General features: G+C 53.6%; 1 protein-coding gene across 3 annotated transcripts in view; it reads right to left on the bottom strand.

Moving 5' to 3' along the window:
- Positions 1-13,718: 13,718 nt before the first annotated feature.
- ADAMTS14 (ADAM metallopeptidase with thrombospondin type 1 motif 14) overlaps positions 13,719-23,887 on the bottom strand; it is a 72,619-nt gene continuing 62,450 nt past the window's right edge. For 2 of the 3 annotated variants that reach the window (XM_059397652.1, XM_059397654.1), the window contains 6 exons: positions 23,601-23,769; positions 22,998-23,130; positions 21,086-21,293; positions 18,189-18,318; positions 17,950-18,060; positions 13,719-15,745 (listed from right to left, as the gene is read on the bottom strand). In XM_059397652.1, the coding sequence (XP_059253635.1) occupies positions 15,252-15,745; positions 17,950-18,060; positions 18,189-18,318; positions 21,086-21,293; positions 22,998-23,130; positions 23,601-23,769 (1,245 nt within the window). In that variant the 3' untranslated portion in view covers positions 13,719-15,251. The remainder of the gene's footprint in view (positions 15,746-17,949; positions 18,061-18,188; positions 18,319-21,085; positions 21,294-22,997; positions 23,131-23,600; positions 23,770-23,887) is intronic. The other variant, XM_059397653.1, reaches the window with a different exon arrangement.

Below are 23,887 nucleotides of genomic sequence, written 5' to 3'. Positions count from 1 at the left end.
TTCACAGCCCTGTGGTCTATCAGGAGGAAGAAAGGCAAAGGGACTCAGCTGAAGCTTGCACACATAAGGACAGTATGGCAAAGAGCCCTGTGATACACACCCATGGGACAGTGCCATTGTGCAGACATGTGGACGGTCGAGCTGGGCCTGCACAGATGACCTGACCTCGTTCAGCACTCACGATAACCTGTAAGGCAGGTATCCTCACCCACATCTTACAGGTGGGAAATCCGAGGCTTAGAGGAAAAGTAACATGTTGAAGTTCACATGGCCAGTAAACAGTGGATCGAATCCAGGGTTGTTGGGCTTCTCGGTCAGTGCTCCCTTGCCACCTTACCAGCCACTCTCCCCACCCCCAGGCTGCTTGTCTCTCATTTCCAGCCACTCACCCCCCTCCCCGCCTCCCGCTTCCTCTTCCCCTATCTCTCAGATCAGAGAGCTTGTCAGGGTTTCCTCTCACTCACTGACTCTCTTCAAAGCCCCTCATCAGGCCCCCATCCTCTTCCTAGGTTTTAAGGGAATTATTGCTAAATCCCAGGGAGATAGCCAGCTGGGGGCACTTGAAGGTTCCAGACCTGTACACGGGTCAAAGTTGTCATTGGCCTTCTTGGAAATGTGAGCGGCGTCCAGCCTGCCTTCCTCGTCACCTGCCCCAGGCCACCTGTGCCCTCAGATCCTACGTGGGTTGGAGGCCAGACTGGTTCCCGGGCTGTGGCCCCTAAAGGCTGTGCAGTCTCTATGTGTTGCTTAGCAGCACTCCCTGGTGGCAGTGGCTGGACACCCATTTGGCCATCATGGCCACCTCTAGGTCACTCTTAAGTTTCTCCTGGCTCCAGACCTTGAAATTTCTCCCTACCTTCTGCCTGTCTGCCTGAAGCATGAGGACAGATTGTTCCTTTCCAATCTTCTCCCAGATGGCTCTGGGTCCTTCTTGGGATCCAGTCTTCTTAGGCACTGTGGTAGCCATTGTTTGGGGTTGTCCAGATGTCCCCTATCCTCTGTCCAGGGTGGGCCTGAACCTAGCTCCATCCAAATCACAGCACCCCATCCCTGGGCACAGTGACTGGTTCCGGGGTAGGATAAGCATGTGACCCAAGCTGAGCCAATCACAGACTCGGACCTGGCCGATCCTTGGACTTGGCCAATCCTTGGTCTTGAGGTGGAGGGAGAGGAATATTGGCCTTTACAAGATGCCATCATTGGTCATCATCATTCCAAGGGGACAAAGCATCAGTCACACCTGCAGCCCCTGACTGTCCCCCATGCCTCCCTATTATATGTGTCCCTAAAATTACTTCTTACAGTTGATTTGTATGCATTTTTAACATAACACTTAGCATCTTACCCATTGTCAAGAGTCCAGTTCCCTGCTCATACATGCACACTGTGCAAACTTCACCACATCAACCCACAGAATGCTCACGTCAGACACGAAGATGGCAGAGTTGGGCTAGAATCTGTGTCTTCTGCCTCCCAAACCAGTGTTCTGTCCCCTACATCCTCCTGGCCATTTAGCAAGACAATCAGCTGAGATGATGCCAGAAGATCCCTCGAATGTGCTAGGCCCCTTGGGAGCATCATTAGGAATGCCAGATTCTTGCCAAGTAGACAGCAAAGTCAAAAATTTCTGGTAGGGTTGTCCATTTGGATGCTTAAGACTTTTTGAAATGTTTTGAGAGTAGATGGTATAAACCAAAATTTAGAATATTTGGGCTGTCATCCTATTACACCATGGAAAAGACTAAAACCTGAACAACCTTTCTGGATCAACCTATCCCAGTTGGCTTAATTGTGAAATGTACGTCAAGGGCCCTCAGAATGTGATTTCGGTACATTTTTCATTCAGATGCACTTCTGGAAACCAGGAGTTTCCTAAGAAAAACCAGGTAAGCCAAAAGAGATTTACCTTCCATCATTTTTTATGATACCAAAATTTAGAAACAATGTCAATTTACAGTACTAGAGGATATGGTTAAATAAGTGATTATCTAGCCATATGATGGGGTAGGAGGTATCATTGAGAATGAAGACACACCTGGACATATTTTAGGTTGGAAAGATCTCCTCCTCCTCCTCCTCCTTCTTCTTCTTTCTTCTTTTTAAAGATTCTATTTATTTATTTGAGAGACAGAGAGACAAGCCAGGAAGAAGCAGACTCTCCACTGAGCAGGGAGCCCCATGCTGGACTAGATCCGAAGACCCTGAGATCACAACCTAAGTTGAAGGCAGACACTTAACCACCTGAGCCACCAGGGGCCCCAAGATGACCTTCTTCTTTTGTTGCAGGGCTAGAGGGGGAAGGAAACAAGTTTCCGGTGGCATGCATGGTAACGCCCAGGTGTGTGTGTGTGCAAGTGTGTACATCCGAGCACAGATCTGCATATGTCTAGAAGGATAACTAAATGGTTAACAGAGGCTACTGCTAAGTAGAAAAACAGATTTTCTTTTCTATTTTATGGGGTTTTTAGATTCGTTTTCAATAACAAGCTTGTAATTTCTTGTGTAAATTTTTTAAAGAAAAAGACTTGAGGTGTAGGCCCTGGGATTTCCTAGACAATAGGAGCTGGGTCCCTGCCTCCCCCTTCTCTTCCCCATACCCTCAAACCCGGCACACCTCTGCCTTCCCCCAAGCCCTCTGGCACCTGAAGTGAGGGAGGGAGCAGATACTTCTCAGAACATCCCTTGGGAGTCTCGATCAGATACTGCAGAATGCCCACCACCTGCGTGTCTCTGGTCCAGGGGCTTAGCCAAGTCCTTTCACCCCCTGGCCTGCAAGGGACAAGATCCAGACCCTCTGGGACCAGACCCATGCCTGGGTTCCTGTCCAGCTCTGAATGCCTTCCTGGGGGCAGGTCCCTTTACTTCTCAGTCCACCAGTGTCCACACACAGAAAGTGGGCAAACATACAATGAAATTATTTCATGAAAGCACTTTGCAAACTGGCAAACTGCCAGCGTCAGACCCATGGACGGTATTAATACATGAGGTAGAAAGCAGCATCCCAGACCCCTGATCCAGGGCCCTACCCTGCATTCAGTTCCATGTGGCTCTGTGGCCCTCTGTCCTGCTGGCATGGCATTCCAGGGCAGACATCCTTGAACTGTCCCAACTCCCATAGTCTACAGATTTCTGGAGCTCCTGCACACTGAATCTTGGACCCCCTGCGCTATCCCTCATGTTAACCCAGATGCAGAATTTGGCTCCTACATAAATTGCAATGAGGAGTCCAATCGTGATGTGCACAGGGGATCTCTGCATTTTACATTCTTAAGGTGGCATTCCTACCATGGTCTCCCCATGGCCATCTCTCCATCAGCTCTGTAGGAGATCTTAGAGACTATCCTTGCTTCGGAACAGAAGCTCCCAGCCTTTGGCAGTCTTAGTACTGGGGGACACTGGCCTTGCATCCATGATTCCCTAAGTGGCATTACCAAGACCTGTCCCTAAGAGGCCCCTCCCTCTGTCTTATTCTCAGAGACAGACAAAGCAACCCCCCCGGTTCCTTTTCCCTAGGATTTGCTGCTGGGCCAGGATCTCGATACCCCCAAAGTGTGGCCCATCAGAATCCTTACAGAGCTGAGAGCCTCTGTTACTGACCTGTACCCTTTTCCACGTTCTCTAACCCCACAGTGTGACCTCGTCCAAGGCCTCCCCTGCTCTCCCTCCCCTGCCCCTTCTGGGTGGGCACAGCCACCTCTGCTCAGTCAGAGGCCTCCCTGGGACCACCTGCAGAGCTCCTGGACATCCACAGCCCTGGAGCAGGGCACCCTGCTGGAGTCACTCCTGTCTGCAGCTGTCCTGGGCCCTAGGGAGGGACAGCAGAGAAGTGGGCTCTGGTGAGCCAGGCCATGTCCCTGCTGCAGGCGGGCACAGCAAAGTGACAGAGACTGAACCTGCTGGAGGGCCACCTCTCCGGAGCTAAGCCCCTCCTCTTGCATCACCCTGAACACAGCCAGGGACAGAGCTGGGGGACAACTTGGGCCGCAGTCCCCTTGGAGCACTTCCACACCTGCCATGTCACTGACCTGGTAACGCCCAGTCTCGCTCTGGCTCCGGGCATCTCCTGTTTTCCCTACCCAGAGCTCCTTCTTCCTTGGTGGCTTTCCTCCACTCAGCACATGGCTCCTTCATAGTCATTCCTCAGTGTGTCACAGTTGGAACGGCCCAGAGAGGCCATGTGATTTGCCCAAGGTCACACTGTGGGCTCCGTGTCAGTTTTCTGGACAGTTGGCATGTGACTTTTTTTTTTTTTTTCCCTGAATTCCTTGGCCAATTTGTTTCTTTTCTAGGGCTGCCATAACTCAAGTCCCACAAGCTGAGTGACTACAACAACAGGAATTTATTGTCCCCCGTTCTAGAGCCCAGAAGTCTGAGAATGAGGTGTCAGTGGGTGGATTCCTGCTGAGGGCTGCGTGATACAGTCTCTTCCAGGTGCTCGCCTTGTTTTTGGTGGTTCGATGGCAATCTCTGGCATTCCTTGGCTTAAAGATGCCTCATCTGATCTCTGCTTTCATGTTCACATGGCCTTTCTCTATATGTGTGTCTCCGTATCCAAATTTCCTCTTTTTATAAGAACCTCAGTCACGAGGATTAGAGCCCCCCCTCCCAACTCTGGTATGACCTCTTGTTACCTAATTACATCTACAACAAGGCTATTTCCAAATAAGGACACCTTCTGGGCTACTGGGGTTAGGTGTTCAACGTATGAATGGGGGGACACAATTCAACCCACAACACACGTGTGAGGTCTTCCAGGCCCAGCTCATCCTCGCTCTCAATTCACAACCCACAGTGTCCTGCACTGGGCCAACACACATGACTTAGGTGCCTGAATTTTAACTGTCAGAGCCCCACCAGGCTCCTGCCTGGGCCATCTGCTCCCCCTCAACAGCTCTCTCCCTGGTGGCCATCCTTCCAGCTTCCTCATAAGACACCTCAATAAACTGAGAGCCCTCACACCTGCCTGCCCAGCCCTATCCTCTACCCTGAGCTGCTGCCTTCCAATGTCTCCACTTCAGGGCTCCCAGTATCTCACACCTTGTATGTCCGCCGGGTAGTGCTCTTCCAGCACTGCCCCTCACTCACCCAAAGGCTCAGCAACCTGGGGGATCCCCTTGACCCCACAGCCAATCCATCTCCACCATCTGACTCGCACCTCCACCATCTGACTCTCGGACCCACTTCCGTTGCAGGTGACCTGGTCCAGGCCAGCAACATTTCTGAGCTGATGGCAGCGTCCTTTCTCCCGTCTTCCTCCCTGTTCCCTGCAAAGCCAACTTGAAAATGCAAACCAGATCCCATCATTTCTTGGCTCCACACTCTGCCCCAGCCATAAGCCCAGCTGTGGCCATCATCCCATTTCTTTGTGAGGGCCTCCTCTGGTTCTCTCCCCAATGATGCACACGTCTCTGGATGGTTGGGGAGTCAGTCCCGTTCCCATTGCAGAGCACCCACTCATGCCGTTCCCACTGCCCGCGGTGATGCTCTTCTGGAGCTTGCCTGCTGCTCCTTCTTCTTTTCTTTCTTTCTTTCTTTTTTTTTTTTTTTTTTCAAAATTTTGTTTATTTGACACAGAGAGAGAAAGATCACAAGTAGGCAGAGACACATGCAGAGAGAGGGGTCACGCAGGCTCCCCACCGAACAGAGAGCCCAATGTGGTGCTTAATCCCAGGACCCTAAGATTGTGACCTGAGCTGAAAGCAGAGGCTTTAACCCACTGAGCCACCCAGGGGCCCCACCTACTGCTTCTTCTTATGCTCGGGTCTCAGCACAGTCACTGCTCCCTCCAAGAGACCCCCTCTCATCCTCCTCAAGAACAGATGACCTGTTTCTTCCTCCTAGACTTCAACAATCTGTAAGGACCTCCCCAGCTTCATTCTTAATGTGTTTTCCATCTGCCTTCCCCATCAAACTATAAGCTCCAGGCAGGGAAGGACCCCATCTGTCTTGCCCACCTCTGCGTGGCCCTGGTGCACACAGTAGGTACTCCATAAATGCTGATTGAATAAAGACCAGGCCCCTGCCTTCAAGGAGCCCCAGCCCAGGAGGGGACATGAGTCAGTGAGGGATGTGAAGGCAGGGTCCGTAAAGAAGCTCAGTCTGCACATGAGCGGAGGGCATCGCGAACTCACCTGGCTTCCCAGGGGAGGTGACATCGAGGCCCAGTCCTGAAAGAAGAGTAAGGGAAAAGTGGGGGAACTGCATGAGCCCGGGCCTGCGGTGGGGGGGGGGACCACCTGAGGCCCCCCACCCCCACGACTGTGGTGAGTGCTGCAGGACCATGATGAACGTGCAAGCACCTTCCAGATGTGTCCAGTCCATGTGAGCCTCTGGACACAGAAACTGAAAACCAAAACCCAGGCAAGTCTGGTGCCCGAGGTTGGGGATGGAGGTCCTGAGCCCCCCCAGAAATGGGTTCTCCTCAAGCCTGTCCCCACATGGGTGGTGAGGTTCCTGGATTTCTTCCAGCTTCCTCTCAGCAAGTGCTTGGCCGAGGCACAGGGTAAGGCCCCGATGATCTGGATAATCATTCCATGTGAACGAGCAGGAGGCCCAAAATGAGAGAGGTCCCCCTTTGGGGCTGCCCCCAAAACATATTTCCTGTTCTCTGTGGCTGCCTTTCACAGGGGTGCTGAGTTGACAGCAAGCTGGACATGGTCACCCACGGCCTTGGACATGGCCATGGTAGCATCGGCCAGCGCCGTGCACCAGACACCAGGGTCTGCCACTGCGGGAGGGGGAGACATCCTTCAGGGAAGAGGGGGAACCCCAGGACGCTTTGGTCCACACCAGGGTCTGATGGAAATACTCCCAGAGTGGCCCACTCTGTGCTTCACACATCCGCTCGCCATTCCACAAGCGTTTACTATGTGCTTGCTGAGTGCTGGGCTCAGAGCTGCCAGCCCGGTTCTCGGGGCTTCTCAGGTTAGTGCTGGAGACCGATGCATCACACCCAAGACGGATGCCCTCGGTGCTGTAGGAGCACACAGAAGGGACAGCTGAGGCAGCTGTGATGGGGGCTGGAAGAGTTAGCAAGGAGACCAGGCTTTGAGCAAGAGTAGCCTTTCTGCCCTCACTTTGGCCCACAATACCCTCTATCTTCTTTCCCAGGAAACGCTGGGATGGGAAGAAACACATCTAGCAGAACTTGTTGCCCTCTTCTAATGTTGGGCTCGTGCTGGGCTCAGAAAGAAAAGTACAGGCTCCGGGGGAGAGAGAGAAATGCACACAGGGCGGGCTGGCCTCCTGGGTGCTCAGGAGGGGCCTCAAAGGCTTCACAGAGGAAGAAGCCTGGGAAATGCTAACTGTTCCCAGTCCTGCAAAGCCCGAGCTCATTCAGAGCCCCTCTCAGCTCTATAAGGGGGAGACTGAGGCTCAGAGAAGGGGCTCCAGCAACTAGGTCGTGGGCTGGGATCTGGCCCCTGCAGTGGCTCCAACAACCTCACTCTACCTGCCACTAGCACGGCTCCCTAAAGGGATGGCACTGCGGGGGGTGAGAATGGGGTGGGCAGAAGCTGGCCAGCTCTCCCAGGCTCCTCCTGGCAGCAGCCTGGGACAGACCAGGGGCAGGAAGGAAGGATAGGCCAAATCAGAATCATTTCTGATAAGATAATCAGGTGTGCGTTGGAGGGGGAGCATGCTGGAGGTCGACACTGCCAAGGAAATCAGTAGACCTCGTGAGAGGCTGGTGGACCAAGACTGGGAGGAGGCAGAGGTCTTGGGGAAGTGGGGCCTCCCTTGGAGAGCTTAGGAGGCCAGTTCCTGAAGCCTGGCTTCTCTCTGCCCACAGGGGCAGGACGTGGACCCTCCTGCAGGCTGGACCACCTTGTCCCTCACTCTCCTTCACAGGGAAGACTCCACCAGTCCCTGACATCATCCTGGCAGTGCTCCACCATGTGTCTACAAGGCCACAAGGTGCTCCACTCGTCCGGTCTACAAGGCCGTCAGCTCCTCCCCCAGCACTGGGGCACACCATGCAGCCTGAGGCCCTCCTTCCCACAAGCCCTGTGACACGGAGTTCCCAGAGTCACAGAAACATCTATGAACTGGAGACGGAGCCCTGAATTCCCGCCTGGACCTTGCCACCACAAGATTTGGGTTGGGAAGAATCTTTTGTTTTCTTTGGGCCTCAGTTTCCCTACTTGTACAAGGAGATCGGACCTGTCCGCACATTCTCCTGCAGCTAATCTTGTATGGACAGAAGGCGTCAAGTGCCCTCTTACAGATCCAGCCAGCGACAGGCTCCTCCAAGGAAGACACTCTCTCCTGGACTGAAACCAGCTCCAAGACCCAGTGGGTGGCCCGCCTCCCCTGGCTTCCAGCTGCCTCTGGGTTTCCAGGGCCTGGCCCCCAGGGAGGGCCTAGGGAGGGGGCGAGAGCCCTGTGGGGCCTTGAAAGGAGGCAGAGAACCCGCCATCTCTGGGCACTGCTGTTTATCTACCCTGTAAATACTGCTTCACGAGACAAGAGCCACCCTGAAGGGGTGCGTGGCCCGGGGGACAGACAGGCTTCTTCAGCGACCGGAGATCACCTCACGAGCGCACCGAGTGCTCGGAAGTCACGGCAGGAGGAAAGCAGCCTAAGGAAGGCCAGCAGGGCCTCTTCTCCCCAAAGGGGATGGAAGCTGCCGAATGGCTTTTGGCCAGGCCCGCATGAGGCAGAACTGAATGAGCCCCAAGCCAGTCTCCCCAGCTGTGTCTTGGCATCATTCTTTGACTTTATTCTTCATCGTCACATTTTTAGGAACAGTAATAACCCCTCACCCACTGAGCATAGTCATAGATGAGGTTTCCTTTGCTCCAAATCAGTCCTGTGAACCGCTCTCCACACCCCCGTTTCGCAAATGAGGGAGCAGAGGCCGGAAGGGCGATGAGCGTGGTGGGGCGGGCTGCATGGGGGCCCCCGAGCCAAGGGCAGAGTGGCCACCTCCCGCCTCTTCACACTCGTCCTGGGACTCGGAGCTTCGGGAGTCAGTGACTCCTGCCTCTGTCCCTCTGCGGAAGATGAGGCATGGCCAGCCCTGGGCGGTCACCCGGTCCATGGCAGCAGGAACAGGCCCTTCTCCTGGGAGTCAAAGGCTCAGTCTGAGCATCTCGGGCTGTCCTTACAAGTTCGTCCTGCACCATGCCAGCCAGGGCCACAGAAGCAGGGAGTCCTGGGGTCCTTGTTGCTGCCTTTGCGGGGTCAAGAGGCAGGAGAAAAAAAAAAAAAACAAGAAATACAAAAAGAACTTCCCAGCTGGCTGCTGGCAGCCTTGGTAGGCTGAGTCAAATGTGTTAAAAATGATAAGGAATAATTATTACTTATAATGGAATAATTCTGTGCCAGACGCAGCACTCAGCACCTTCCATAATGATCACCAATCCAATAGGTAAGAATTGTGCCCATTTTACAGAGGAGAGGGTCTAAGTCTCAGAGAGGCAAAATGACTTTTCCCAATCCATCCAGGTCGCAGATAGGAGGCTGGGAATCAAACGAATCCGTGTTCCCTGAGGGGACGGGGAGATGTTTTCCACCAGCGACACAGGGCAGCGTGATCTCAGCGATCCGGGGTGGACAGAGTGTCTCCTGTTGCCTTGGTTATGTGACTTAAACGTTTTTTAAAGATTTTATGTATTTATTTCGAGAGAGTGAGAAAGAGAGAGTGTGTGCAAGCAGAGAGAGGCACAGAGGAGGAAGGAGAGGGAGAGGAAGGAATCTCCAGCAGACTCCAAAACCAAGAGTCAGATGCTTAACGGACTGAGCCAGCCAGGTGCCTCGATTTCAATTTTTTTTTCTAACTGCGATTTGATTTGCACACAAGAAAGTCCATTTTAAAGTGTGTGACAGTCATGTGCGGCATCAACACCATCAAGAGTGAGAGCATCTCCCTCACTCCAGGAAGTTCCCAGCCAACCCTCTCTCCCTCCCCCAGCCTGGCTACGAGGGATCTGCTTTCTGTCCTGACAGTTTATCGGAATATCCTATGAATGGAACTGCCCAGTGTGTAATCTTTGAGGCCTGGCTTTTTTTCACGAAGCACGATCCAGCCAGGTCAACGTATGCATGTATATATGAGTAGCTTATGCCTTTTTATTGCTGAGTACAAGTCTGTTGTACAGATATGGCACAATTCATCTCTCCATTCACTGTTTGGTAGACGTGGTACATCTGGGTTGTTTCCAGGTGGAGCAGACGTCAAATAAAGTTGCCGTGAACATTTGCACACAGGTCCTTTTGTGGGCAGATGTTTCCCTTTCCCTCGTGTGGATACAACACAGGGGAGGCATTGCTAGGTTGAGGATAAGTGTGTGTTTAACCTCATAAAAATCTGTCAAACTATTTTCTGAAGTGGTTGTACCATTTTGTGTCCCCACCCCCAAGTAAAGAGTTCCATTTGCCTAATGATGTCCCAACCCTGGATGTGATCCTTCTTTTCCATTTTAACGCTTCCCGTAGGTATGAGATAGTATCCCTCTGTGGTTTGAACTTTTATTTCACTAATGACTCATGATGGGGAGCGCCCTCTTCATGGGCTTAACTAGTCATTGTACATCTCTGGCAAAATGTCCGAGCCCTTTGCCTATTTTTTATCGGATTGTGAGAGAGTTCATTATGTATTTCGGCTGCGGGTCCAATTCCAGATATACATGTAGAAAGACTTTCTGGTGTTTTGTCTTTCTTGCCACTGCTTTTTGAGGAATCGAAACTCTTAGTTCTGACCTGTCCAATGTGTCCCTTCTTTCTTCTGTGGTGAGTACCTTCCTTGTTATCTCTGTCTCACCCAAAGTCACAAAGGTATTTTTTATGTTTCCTTCTGGAAGTGTTACTGTTTCGGTTCATACCTTTAAGTGGATTACCCATTTGGACCGACTCAATCTCTGTATAGGATACGAGGGTTGAGGTTTATTTTTGTTCATCTGGAGTCTCCAATTTCTCGGATCATTTATCGAAAAGACTCACCTATCCTAATTGAATTATCTCAGCACCATGGTTGTGTGGTTGTGATTTCACGGTTGTGAAATCAGTTAGTGTAAGTTCAACCACCAAGTGCTTTTTTCAGAATTGTTTTGGCTATTCTATTCTAGACACTCTTTATTTCCATAAAAACTTAATGACTTTTTCCAATTCTAAAACAAACAAAAACAGTCTGCTGAAATTTTTGAATTACCATTAAATTTGTAGATCACTATGGGACTGTAATTGTCCATCACCAGAAATTGACATCTTACCAACACTGAGTCTTGTGATTCATAAACAATCTATTGTTAGATATTCTTATGGTTTTCTGTGGAGAGGCATTTTGATGTGTATTGACTGCCTCCTCCATTTGCATTCTCCAACTTGGCTGGAGCCCTGAGGCTGGAGCCCTAGATCTTTCTCCCATACATCCAGCAGAGGCCTATGGACAAGAGCTGATGAGGACATATAGAGCTACACTCCCCAACCACTGCCTTGTGCATAGGGCGCCCAATGATTCTAAATTGTCACACTAACATTTACAAATCTGTTAAATTTCACTTGTATTTTCTTACTTGCCCCTCTGTTGACCACTTCTTCTCTACACCCTCTCGGCTGATAGGGGGTTGTCACTCTGGAATTTAGTTCATCGGCTTGCCATGCAAGCTCAACCCTCTGAGAAGCTAAGAAAGTACCACTTTGACAGGGCGCCTGGGGGGCTCAGTTGGTTAAGCATCCAACTCTTGGTTCTGGCTCAGGTCATGATCTCAGGGTCTTGAGATCTAGCCTCCTGTTGAGCCAGGCGCTCAGCATGGAGTCTGTTAGAGTTTCTCTTTCCCTCTCCCTATGCTCTCCCCCCCTCTAAAATAAATAAAATCTTAAAAAGAAAAAAAAAAAAAGCGTGGCTTGGGCTCCCCAGGCCCTGGCCAACACTTTCATGGGCAGAAGGGCTATAGGGAGACTGGAGAAGGGGTAAGACTCCTCAGGTGGACGTCTGAGGCTTTTCAGGAACCCGGACTCTGACTCTGGCCCACTCCTATGGCACAGCCAACAGCTCATCTGATCCCCAAGGAGGAGCGGGTCCCCTAAGTTCCATTGTAGGAACTCGCCAGGGTCAATGCCATCCCTGGGAGACAACCTCCCCATCGTCCCTTGCATTTCCTGGTCAGGTCGTTTCCACTATTTTCACTGGTAGGCAGGGCACTGCCATTTTTCAGATGAGCAGAGGGATCGTGTCCCCCAGAATCTTTGGGCCCAAATGCTCTCTAGAGCGATCCCACCCTGCACTAGGCTCTGTGGGGAGCCTAAAGACCAGTGGAGTTTCCTCGGGGCTGGCTTCTGGTTCCCTCTGCCCGGACTGGAGCTCTGCAGACCTGCTTTGAGATATGGCACTTCTGCCTGAGATGGCTGAATACGGGTTCCCAACGGTGTTCAAATTACCCATTCAGCCCAATGGCACTGATCCTTGTCCTGATGATGGCAACTTTAGGAAGGATTCCTACAGCAGCCCAGGCTCAGTGCAGCCACTGCCTGGCAGTGTCTGCCATGGCACACAAATGGGGCATCTCTGCACACATGCCCAGGTGTGATACCTGCCCACTATCAGAGCTGGGGTGCTGGGGTTCTTAGGGGGGCTCCCCTCTGCCCCCCAAGCCAAAGACACAGGCCCATCCAGCCCAGGAATCCCACTCTTTCGAATGTCACTCTGGGTGCCTCGGCCCACAGAATTCCCTGTCTCAACAGTCAGGGAGCAACTGTAGGGCCTGAGCTGGCCTCTCCCTAGGCACCCTAAGGAGTGACAGGTTACTGTGTGTGCACCCCTAGGCTCCAGCAGTATGTTTAGAATAGGTGGTTCCCAGGGGGAGGCTGTTTGATATAAAGGGATTTCGGTCTTACAGGCTAGACTGTCCACACACAGGCAGGTGAGGCCTGGAGAGAGTCTCTGTGCCCAATCACGAGACCCACAACTGGCAGGGAAGGACCTGGGGTATATTCATTAAAAGACCATGGTCGGGCGGACAGGGTGTGCGGCGCCTGGGTGGCTCTGTCGGTTAAGCGTCCAACTCTTGATTTCAGCTCAGGTCATGATATCAGGGTCATAAGATCAAGCCCTAGCTGTGGAGCCGGCTTAAGATTCTCTCTCTCCCTCTGCCCCTCCCCACAGCTCTCTCGCTCTTAAAAAAAAAAAAAAAAAAAAAAAAGTGTGGTGGTGGATTAGCGATGTGTGACCCAGCAAGGTATGAGGCACGGAGGGACGGCTTTGAGCTCTCCAAGCTCCATCAGCTCTCCCTGCTCACCCAGGCGGGTCACGTTCCTTCTCCCTCCTGTCTGGCACTCTCGTTCTGCCTGGACTTTTCTGGGGAGAGTCCTCAGCTTCCCCCCCCCCCCCCCACTGTCTACAGAAGCCACCCTTTGCATGTCTGAACAGCTCCGCTAATTAGAACATTCTTCCCTAAGCACACCCCGAAACCACCTCCCAGGCATGTCTATCCTTTGGATCAGATTCTGGATGGTGACCTACCTAAGGCCACAGAACTACTGAATGGAAGAATCCCCAGCCCGTGGCGCTGACCTTGCGTCTCCACGCCGAGCTGGTACTCAGAGGTACCCCAGAATGAGTAAGGCCAAGGCGGGGGACTAAGGGTCTACGGCCCTGCCCGCCCCCACTCCATCCCCTCCCCCTACTTAGCTTGCCCAGCAGAGCACGTAAGAAAGTTGCTTCACAGACCTTTTCCTCTAGAACAGAGAGAACAAGAAAAACACAACACGACACTTTGGGGTCCAAAACAAAACACCAAGGACAGTGTTAATAAATACATAAAAATGTAGATATCTGGATCTCAGAGGTACAAGAACGTGTGTCCTACCGTGGGCAGGCTGGGGCTCACAGGAATGACTCAGTGTGTGTCCCAGCATCCCAGGGAGGGGCAGCAGCGGGGGGAGAGGACACAAGGGGGCCCCCTCCAGGGCCGCTATTCTCCAGGGGTTGCAGACAGGGACCCACTGCTCCTAGTCCTCCAGCCTGCTCAGAACAGCCCCCATACCCCCGCCCCTAGGAAGGAAACCTGGTAAGTGCCTCTAGCACCCGTTGCAGAGTCCGGGAGACCTTTGCATGACTGAGAGTAAGGACCCTTGGGAGAATTCCTGGGAACCCAGGAGGCTTCCTGAGAGGTCTAGAGAAGTTACCGGTCTTTGGAGGTAACATGGAGGGCAGCTGAGGTCCCACAGCCCTGCTCCACTCCCCACTCCAGCATGGAGCAAGGCTCATATCCTGCCGGGGGTCCCTGGGCCTGTTGGAGGGGGACTCTGGTCCCCAGCCTGGGGACATGACCATACCCCCTTGCCCTAGCACCACTAATCTCTGGCCCAGCTCGAGCCATGCGGGAGAAGACCCCCGACTCCAGGAGGAGCGGTCTTTGGCGGAGACCAAGGCTTAATGGGGCACGACCTGAGAACTCCTGTTTCTGTGTCCCACAAAGTGACCTTCCAGGTCTGCCTCCCTTCATGCCCCAGCGTGACGGCCAAGGTTGACACTCCTGCTTCAGTGAGAGACTAGCACCAGCTGGCCCTGGATGAGGGGGGACACACATTTCAGAGAGTTGAGAGCCTCCTTCTCTGGGCTGGGCTGAGTGAAGTTGGGAAGCACCAGAAGGAACAGGAAATGCCCTCCTCGGCAAGGGCAGAGTGGCCAACTCTGCCTTCCAGCTGGCAGAGGTGAGCTGGACTCTGCTCCTGGCCTTGGCAGGAGGAGCTATGTGGAGCTCTTGCTAAGAAGAGCCGGGCCTGAGATGAACTTGCCTCCCCACCGACCCTCCCCCAAGCCCTGCAGCCAGAGCCTCCTGACCACACGCACCTGCGCCCCTTTCCCCATGGACTGCCCTGAGAACTCTCCTCCTCACCTTCCCTGCCCCACTTTGCCTCTCTGGGCACGGGGCCCGGACAGACTAGGCGTGGTCCCCACACATGCTGGCAAAGGCAGGCAGCTGGAGGGATCCAGCATGGGGCCCAAAGTGTGGCCGTGAGGAAGAGGGGCCAGACGACCCTCAGTCCCGCCAGGAGACAGACAGGAGCCCCTGAGAAATTTGGCTGTGTCGCCCCCAGGTCTCCAGTTAGGGGCTTTCCCTGATCTTTTTTGTCCTCGCACACCCACATCATGGGGTGAAGTGCCATAGCCCTAAACTAGAACAACAAGAAGGCAAATAATTTAAAAGGCAGTCTGTGTTTGCCCTGACCCGCTGTGTGTCCTCCGAGCCCGGCCCTCTCTGAGGCAGCACACACTGTAAACTTGACCGGTGGGAGAGGCAAGGGGAGGTTCATGTGACCAGGGACGTGGTCGGGAGGCCGGTGCCTGGGGGCTTCGGGGCTTCCCTGAGCTGTCCTTTATCCTCGGAGATGGGTACAGGTGCCCTGGTCCAGCCCCAAGGCAGTCCCCGGGGGGCACTGGGGGAAGTGCCCCAGGACACCCGAGGGCTCAGATTCTGGGGAGGAGAGTGGTGCTGGGTCACTGGGGAGCTGGTGCCCAGAGGCCTTGGGAGCTGTGTGGGCTGGCCATGCTGATGGTCATCTGCTCCTGTCGGCCCCACGGTGGGCTCCACAGCATCTGGAGGGGCCTCGGATCCTGGCAGAGGGCTCCCAGGGGTGGAGAAGGGTGGTGGTGAGGTCAGGCGTGGGTCCAGGCTGGCGTCGGGGTCCAGGGCCCTTTTGGTACAGGACTCACAGCAGAGCCGGTGGTAGCCAGGGATGGAGCAGTAGCGATCGAGAACTTCCATCCGGCAGAAGATGGACCGGTCCCCTGTGCACGGCTCTGCTGCACACACAGCACAAGGACTGATGCCGGGAGGAGGCCTCCACCCCCGACTCCACCCAGCAACAGCAGGCCCTCCATCTCCTGCCCTCGCTGGACCCACTCTAAAGCTCTTTCCCGGAGCGTGCCACAGTGCTGCCTGAGGGAGACACTGGCCAGAGTAAGAGCCTTTATTCTATGGAAGAGGAATTAAAACTCCCTAGAGCAGCAGTTCTCCAAGGAGGGTCCCCACACACGAAGCATCAATATCACCTGGAAGCTTGCTGGAAATGCTGATTCTCAGGCCCCATCCAGCCGGACCGAATCAGAAATTCGGGGGATGGAGCCCAGCTCCGGATTTCAACAAAACCTTTGAGGTGATTTCAAGGCAAGGAGAAACCTGAGAATCACAACCCTACATCACCTGTCATCAGACTTGGTTGAGAAGTGGAACCCCCGCAGTGGGGGAAGGGACTTGACAAAGAGCCATGCCCAGGGAGACCAGATGGTCAGTGTGGCCTGGGCACTGGTGGGGCTGTGACCTGCAGCAAAGCTTGGGAACTCTGCTCTCGAAGAAGTGGGAACCCTCTGCCCCTCTCTATCAACCCAAAGGAATTGATCCCCTCAGGCCAGGGCCAGGCAGATGCCCGGCAAACCCACATGTGGGACACGCAGATGAAACATCCTGGTACTGTCAACAGGCATCTGAAGACCTCCACCAATAAATCCAGAATGAAGCAGATCTGGGATCCAACTGAGGCTCTGCTGCTTAAAAAGCATGAGCCCTTGAGCAAGGGCTCAACCCTCTTTTTTCTCCTATAAAATGGAATAATGCTAGACTCTGCCGGTGAATAATAACTTCATGAAGACAAATACCATTTATGAAGTTCCTGACACACAGGGCTGCCCTCTACACTAGTTTCATTTGCTTCAGTTCAAATAGCATCTAAAAATGTTTTTGTGTTTCTGTGATAATTCCAGGTAGGTTTCTCCAGACCATGTGAAGGCAGGAACTCTGTTTTCTACTAATTTTTGCCCCAGGGCATGGAGGGGAGGCTGCAGGGGTGGGATGGGGAAGAGGCTGGGGGCTGGTTTGGGGGAACATGATAGATTGGGGGGGAAAAAATGGAAAGCAAGTGGCCTCTAGATGGCGCCAGAATTCCAGGACCAGAATCCGGAGCCCAATCTGTACTGCGCACCCCCCTCCAGCTTGAGCTGCCTGGAAGGGGGTGCGGAACAGCAGTAAAGAGGGAGCTAGAAGATACTCTGAGCACATCTAGTGAGTCCCCACTTTCTTTCTTTCTTTCCTTCCTTTTTTTTTTTTTTCACAAATGAGACCATTGAGTTCAAAGAGGTTTAGGGATTTGCATAGGGTCACACCATCAACTGGTCCTCCACTAGAAATTAAGGTCTATTTTTCTGCTACTTGTCTTATCAGACCCTTATCAGTCCTTGAGAAGGTGAGGAACTAAAAGTGAAGGAAAAAATTCTAGGAAGGAAGCTTAGAACATAGGCCCTGGTTCTTGGCAGGTGTCCAGTCAATATTAATTGGTGGATTGGTGGATGGATCAATGGGTCGATGGATGATGGATGGATGATGGATGGATGGGTAGATGGGCAGATATGTGGGTGGATGGATGGATGGATGGAAAGATGGGATGGTGGACTAATGAGCTCCTGATCATGAGGCAGAGAGAAAGCACTATTATTACTATTTCTGATGTTCGCTGACAGCTAGGCAGGAGTGCATGACTGCCTCACTTAATTCTCTCAACAGCCCTATGAAGACAGCTCAGATCTATAACTGCTTATCCAAAATCTTGAAACCAGTTGGATTCATAATTCAGAACTTCTGAAGTTTGAGAAGTATTCTTCATGTTACAGAACAATCCCGAGTGGGGAGTGGGACATCCCCTTGTAACTACAGCAATGTTTCTATAGCAAAAGAATAGTGATCTCTTGCATCAGGCCAGATTCTAGCCTGGTGAGTTTGCACCAAATTTAGGGAAACACTTTGCAGCTCTCAACATTTTGGCAGTGTAGGTAAGGGTCTGTGGACCAGCATGGGCAAGACCCGCAGCTCACAGCTGAGGAATCAGAGGCTCCAGGAGGCTAAGGTCACGTGGACTGGAAGCTGGGGCTGTCCACCCCCCACCCACAGTCCGTGCTCAGGACATTACAACCACAGGAAGGTCTGGGGAGGAAGTGAAGTTCCGAGATACACTTACTTGATGATATCTTGTTAATGGGATATAGGGGCCCAGACTGTGGCACCCACTCTTCTTCTGGGGTCACAGGTTCCTGGATGTCAGTGCTCACTGTAGAGTTCTGGAGATTTCCTGGGAGCGGGGAGAAGCAGCTCTAGGGTTTGGGATTTCGAGGGGGCCTGGATGCCAGCCGGGCTGGGTTTCAGGCCTCAGCTGGGGGAGCCTGGCCTGTCTCCCCCCCCCCATCCTATCCAGCTCACCTGCACAGGCAGGCAGGCTGCAGACCTGAACGGTGTCCGGCTTGTCCCCCTCACACTGCCCGAGACTGTTGGCGTTGGTCCGACACACCACCTGCCGCTGCTGGATGCCCTCTCCACAGGTGGCAGAGCACTGGGCCGGGAAGGCAGGCCAGGCCCCAGCAGCCGGGGGCAGGGGGACAGGTGGAGAGACAAGAGGGAGGGGGTGGTGAGCTCCAGAGTCCAGCCAATGCCCAGGACAGAAAGGTGCAAAGGCACTGAGTTTTTATGTGGCCCAAGGGACATGGGAAGACGGCAGTGAAGAACTTCCCCAGGACAGAACGCTCACGTCAGTACTCTTCCGCTCGGAGCTCCCGGACCCTTTGTGTCACCTAAGCAGCTCAGCAGGGGACCTCAGGGACCCCATTCCAGCCCTTCTGCCTGGTCCCACCATGTTTAGTCTGTGCTTCCGGGGCCTGAAATACTTTTATCATTCTGGCCAACCCCTTGTTGCAATCCACCAGCCTGAGGGACCTGGGGCAGGTCCACTCGCTCGATGGTATCTTAGTAACAGGATGGAGAGACCCGGGTTGCGACACTTGCTTGGCTGAGTGAGCTGGGTGACACGGGCGCCCCAGACCCCTCTAGCTCTGACATTCAAAGGCTCTGTGACCCCGTGTACCAAAACTCAGCCAGCAGAGGCAGGCTCGGAAGTGTCTTCTTCCCAGAGAGGGCAAGGCACAAGAGCACAGTCTCCAAGGGCCACTGTGCACCTCAGTTCCCGGGCCTCATCTCCTCTGAGAGATGGAGGCTGGTGGCGGCGGCTCCCAAAGAGCAAGGCCACCCGGGATGACCGGGTCACATGGCTTGGTCAGCACTGCTCCCTGCCTCTCCTAGTGGGATGGGGAAGACCTTACAGACGCGTACTTCTCCTACTGGGGCCGAGGGAAACACGAGCACAGAGGGCCACACAGACTGTGGGATGACATATCGCATTCCCACCCCCCAGGATGCAGAATGACAGTAGCCCTTGAGGGGTCAATCTTACCAGGGCAATGAACTTCCACTCTCCCTGCCCCCTCCCCAACCCGCCGTCCCCCTGCTGTCAGTTTTCTCCAAAGCGTCTTCTGTAGAACAGCTGTCTGTTTATTTGTTAAAACAAATAAAGCTGTAGGTTAGGGAGAAGAAACTAAAGTCTGCATAAGTCGTGCAGGGATTTGGGATTATTTAAAAATACCCTTTATTATATGTAATGTTTCCAGCGTACGTTAAAGTATTGGAAAGTCGGTCCTAAGAGCCTGTTCAAATACCAACAGCAGCTTTCATAAATCAGCATTCGGGCACATTTTCAAATACTGTGTGGCGCCTTCTTAAACTTTAGATGCACTCCGTTCCATTGGAAGTGATTGTTCTCCGTACTCCTGCACTTTTCTCTCACGCCTGTTCTGAGGTTTACCTATCTCGCGTAAGTACAGTTCAAGCTTATTTATTTTTCTCTGTCTGGGCTATTTTACTGTATGATCAGACCCTGATTTGGGGGTCCAATCCCCTGCAGATGGGCAGTTAGAGTATTGCCTGAAATTCCGCGATTACAATAAGCACTGTTGTGCTTATCCTCATGACCAAATGAGGTCTTAAAAATTACGGCAAAACATAGATACCATCCCATTTACTATTTTAACCCTTAGTAAGTGTCCAGTTCAGTGGCAACAAGGGCATTCTCATTGTAGTATGACCATCTCTACCACCACGCCCAGAACTTTCTCCTTCCTCCTAAACTGAGACCCTGTCCCCTCTAAACACAAACTCCCCCGCCCCCTCCCCTAGCCCCGGGCACCCACCCTCCTACTCTGCTTCTCTATGAATGTGGGTAAGTGGAATCACACAGCATTTGTCACTTCATGTCTGGCTGGTTCCCTTAGCATAACACGTTCAAGGTTTGCATCAGATGAACTTTTAAGAGAAAACTCAAGGCAGAAAATTTCCCCATGGCCACTTCAAGGGCTTAGCCAAGAGAACTTGGACTGAATACTCCTTCTTAGGGTCTCTCCTTTCCTACCCTGTCCTTCCAACATCGAACTTTCTTCAGAGCTGCTAGGTGATCTTATATACATGGAACCAGAGCTTGGAATGCCCACATGAAAACCCCTCAAGAGTTTCTCACTGCCTTAGGATACATTCTAACTCCTCACAAAGACCCCATAGCACTGACCCCTGCCTGCCTCTCCATCATCCTGTAGGCCCCATCCCTTCCATTCAGCTCCAGTCCCACTGTCCTTTTGGTTTCTGGAACATGGCAAGGTTGTTCCTGCCACATGGTCCTTCTGGGGCTCATCCATCAGGTCTCAGCTCAAATGTTACCTCCACAAGGAAGCCCTCCCAGATACATCACCCCCATTCGCTTCTGCACAGCTCCAGCTGCAACCTGTTCATGCTTTTGTTATTGGATTACTTATCTCTTCCTTCTCTCTTATTGGACTAGATGCTACACAAGGCCAAGAATCACATCTAGTCAACGATGGATTCCAGACATTCCTAGTATAGTATGCCTGGCATGTCGTTGGCACTCAGTAAATATTTCTTGAGTGCAAGAAAGTGCTTCCGTTTGCTCACCTGTATCATGAGGATATTAGCTCATGCCTCCTAATTCTGACCCAGATCTAGGTGAAAGCGGAGAGTGAATGAATAGAAAGGCCTAGCCTAGAAACCTGGCCCAGCAGACGTGGGAGCTGTTGGACTTTGTTTTGAGAAAGATCAGATGGGATCAGATCAGATAGGGGAAAGAAATGCAGTCAAAGACTCTCTGCCTGCAGGGAGCGTCACACCTTTTAGCAATGCCTCACCCAGAGCCACCTTTTCTAGGACTCCCCAGAGAAGGTACCCGCTGGTCCAGCCCCTCCCGCCCTCTGGGAACAACTCACCTGGGACCAGGCTCCCATGCGCCACTGGGCTGGACAGGGCACGCGGAAGCAGGGCCGCCGGGCCTCGGGCCGGTCCCCAGGGCAGGCCTTGGCTGGCATGGCCTTGTGGGTACCGTTGGAGAGGGGCAACAGGCACTGCACACCTCGGGTCTGCACCCCTAGCTTCCCACAGCTCCGGCTGCAGGCACCCCACTCCTCCGTCACCCACCTGGAGAAAGACAAGGCAAAAGATGGAGGAGAGGAGGGGCTAGGGGGACACTTCCTCGCAGGGTCACGCCCACCCCTTGAATCACTGCAGGCAGGAGCTGGAGAGTGGGTTTGAGTTTCAGAAGGCTTGGGAGCCAAGACAACCACCTGCCTGGGTCTGCAGCTGCCAGGCTGTGTGCCCTTATGGAGGTCACTTACTCTCTTCTCTGTTTCCTCATCTGAAAAATGGGTATAATTCATCTTGAAATCTGGCACCTTGCATGTTTGCAGGCAAGCTATTAATGCCTCTGAACTCAGCTGCCTCATCTTCACATCAGGATTCCTTCAACACCTGGTAACTAGCAGAGTGTCTCGCCTGGGCAGGTACTGTCCTAGGTGCTGAGCTACGGCGGGACGCAAAACAGAGTGGCAGCTTGTAGAATTGAAGCCTTTCCCCTGAGCCTCCTGGGACAATTAAAAGGACTTGTATACTTAGAGCACTTGGCAGAGTGTGTGCACACAGCAGGCGCATAATAAATGCAGGTACTATTATTATCACCATCAGCACCTGCGGAATTTTGGTGCTGATCGGCTAAGCTGCTGGTCTCCAATGTCTTCCAGCCCAGAGCAGCCCCCAAGAACATGAGAAGTAGACAACGCTGCTGGCTGAGTTAGACAAAGACCAGACAAGGGTTGGGTTAGTGGGGTGGGAGGCAGCCCCCAACTCCTACTTCCGTGTTTCCTGAGACATCTTTTAGTGAATGAGGGCTCTTTCAGCCAACCCCTTCCTTTAAAAGACAAAAAACAAAAAGGCCCCAAACTTCACTTGGCGGTTTACAGATGAGAAGCCAGGTGGGGTGACCCGCCCATGACCACAGTGGAGTGAGCACCACGTGATCTGTGGCCATGGACATTGGCGGAAAAACGGTCTGCATATGGCATGAAAGGGATGTGCAGATGGCTGGGGAGCAGAGTATCCCAGCCCAGGCCTGGCACAGGGGGCCACTGTGGGCTCCGCGCCAGTCACCAGCTCCCCCTCCCCCAGCCCCGAGGCTCCCTCAGCCTGAGGGAGCAGAGCTGCTGTGAGTCAGCAAAGCCAAGTCAGACTGCTCAGACCCCCAAGGATTCCTGAGGAGGCTGGAGAAAGGCCTCGGCTCTCTGCCTGGGGGCCAAGGAGGTGCTGGGGCTACCTCTGTGACAGGCTCAAGGCCAGACATTGAATCCCTGACAAGTCATAGCTCTTCCTCTCCACAAATCCCCCTCCAAATAGCCCCAAGAATATGACCTTGTGCTCTAATGAACCCGTGTCCTCAGACCAGGGAACCCCAGTGGGGGCTAGAACACGGCTGCGGCTACGGCCTATGGCCCGGAGCCCATAAGCGCTGAAATCCACCTCATCTCACAGACCCCTCATTGAGGGAAAGCGATGTTTCCAAAGTGGGCCTTGGTTTCCCCATCTGTTAAAGAACGCTGGAAGGGGCAGAACAAAGGGAGCACCATCCTTCTTCCGGGAGTGGAAATTAACCCAGAAGCCCCACAGGGGACAGGTGGGCAAGGAGGGCAGAGTCTGCCAAGCGGGTTGCTCTGCCCCGGGGGAGCCCGAGACAAAGGGCGGTGTGCCTCCACACTCTGGGGCCAGAGGAAGCGGGCCTGGCAGCTCCCCCTCCTGGCCAAGGGAGGGTCAGCAACACCCTTGGAAATGCAGTCACTCCTCTGGGACACTCACGTGGGCTGGGCACACGGGTGCTGGTTGCAGCGCCGGCGGATGGGCTTGGGCCTCTTCCTGTGGTCGCACAGGTGCCGCTGGACCATGTGGTGGTCACGCCGGCGCCGGCAGCCATATTTGGTAAACTGGATCCCTGTGGGGAGGGCAGGCTGACTTGGGCCCGGTCCCACCAGGCCCCCACAGCTCTGCCGGGGCCTCGGGGATGCCAAAATCTGGAGAGCCTGGAGGGCGAAGCCTACCCTCCCTCTGTGCCTTTGCACCCCTCCCGCCCCAGTCGCTTTCTGAAGAAGCCTTGATCCGTCCATCTCCCATGTCCCTGGGTGAGGGAGGAGGGGACCTGGCTGGACGACTGCCCCTCCGCCAAGCTGGGGAGCCCTCGCAGGGCGCAGGCCCAGCCTCACCACCAATCCAGCATCCCAGCCCCATCCCCGCGGCCCTGCCCAAACAGGTTGTCACACCCAAGACATCTTTGAGGAGACAGTGAGGCACAAGCTAGGGACAGATCAAGTGGAGACAATGCTGGCCCCCAGACACTCCTGCTCCTCCCCTGAAAAGTCCTAGGCTGCCCTGACGAGGCCACCAGACGGCCGGACGGGCCAGTACCTCCTCCACAGGACTTGGTACAAGGGGCCCAGCTCTTGAGCGCCCACTCGTAGGTGTCCGTCTCCTCCAGAAGCACGTTGTTGCTCCCGATAAGAGGCAGCAGGTCCTCATGGATGACGTACTTGTAGGCCAGGCTGCTGCGGGGACCCCCCTTGGCGGGGGGTAGCACCTGAGGAGAGACAGAGGAGGTGGCACAGGACTAGAGAGCAGAGAGGCAAGGCCAGCATGGGGTGGGGGGGGCCAGGGAAGGATGTGGGCTCAGCACCCAGCCTGGCCTGGGAGGCCAT

The sequence above is a fragment of the Mustela nigripes genome, chromosome 4 (genome assembly GCF_022355385.1).
Source record: "Mustela nigripes isolate SB6536 chromosome 4, MUSNIG.SB6536, whole genome shotgun sequence".
Taxonomy (NCBI): Eukaryota; Metazoa; Chordata; class Mammalia; order Carnivora; family Mustelidae; genus Mustela; species Mustela nigripes.
This window is presented reverse-complemented; position numbering and strand designations above follow the sequence as displayed.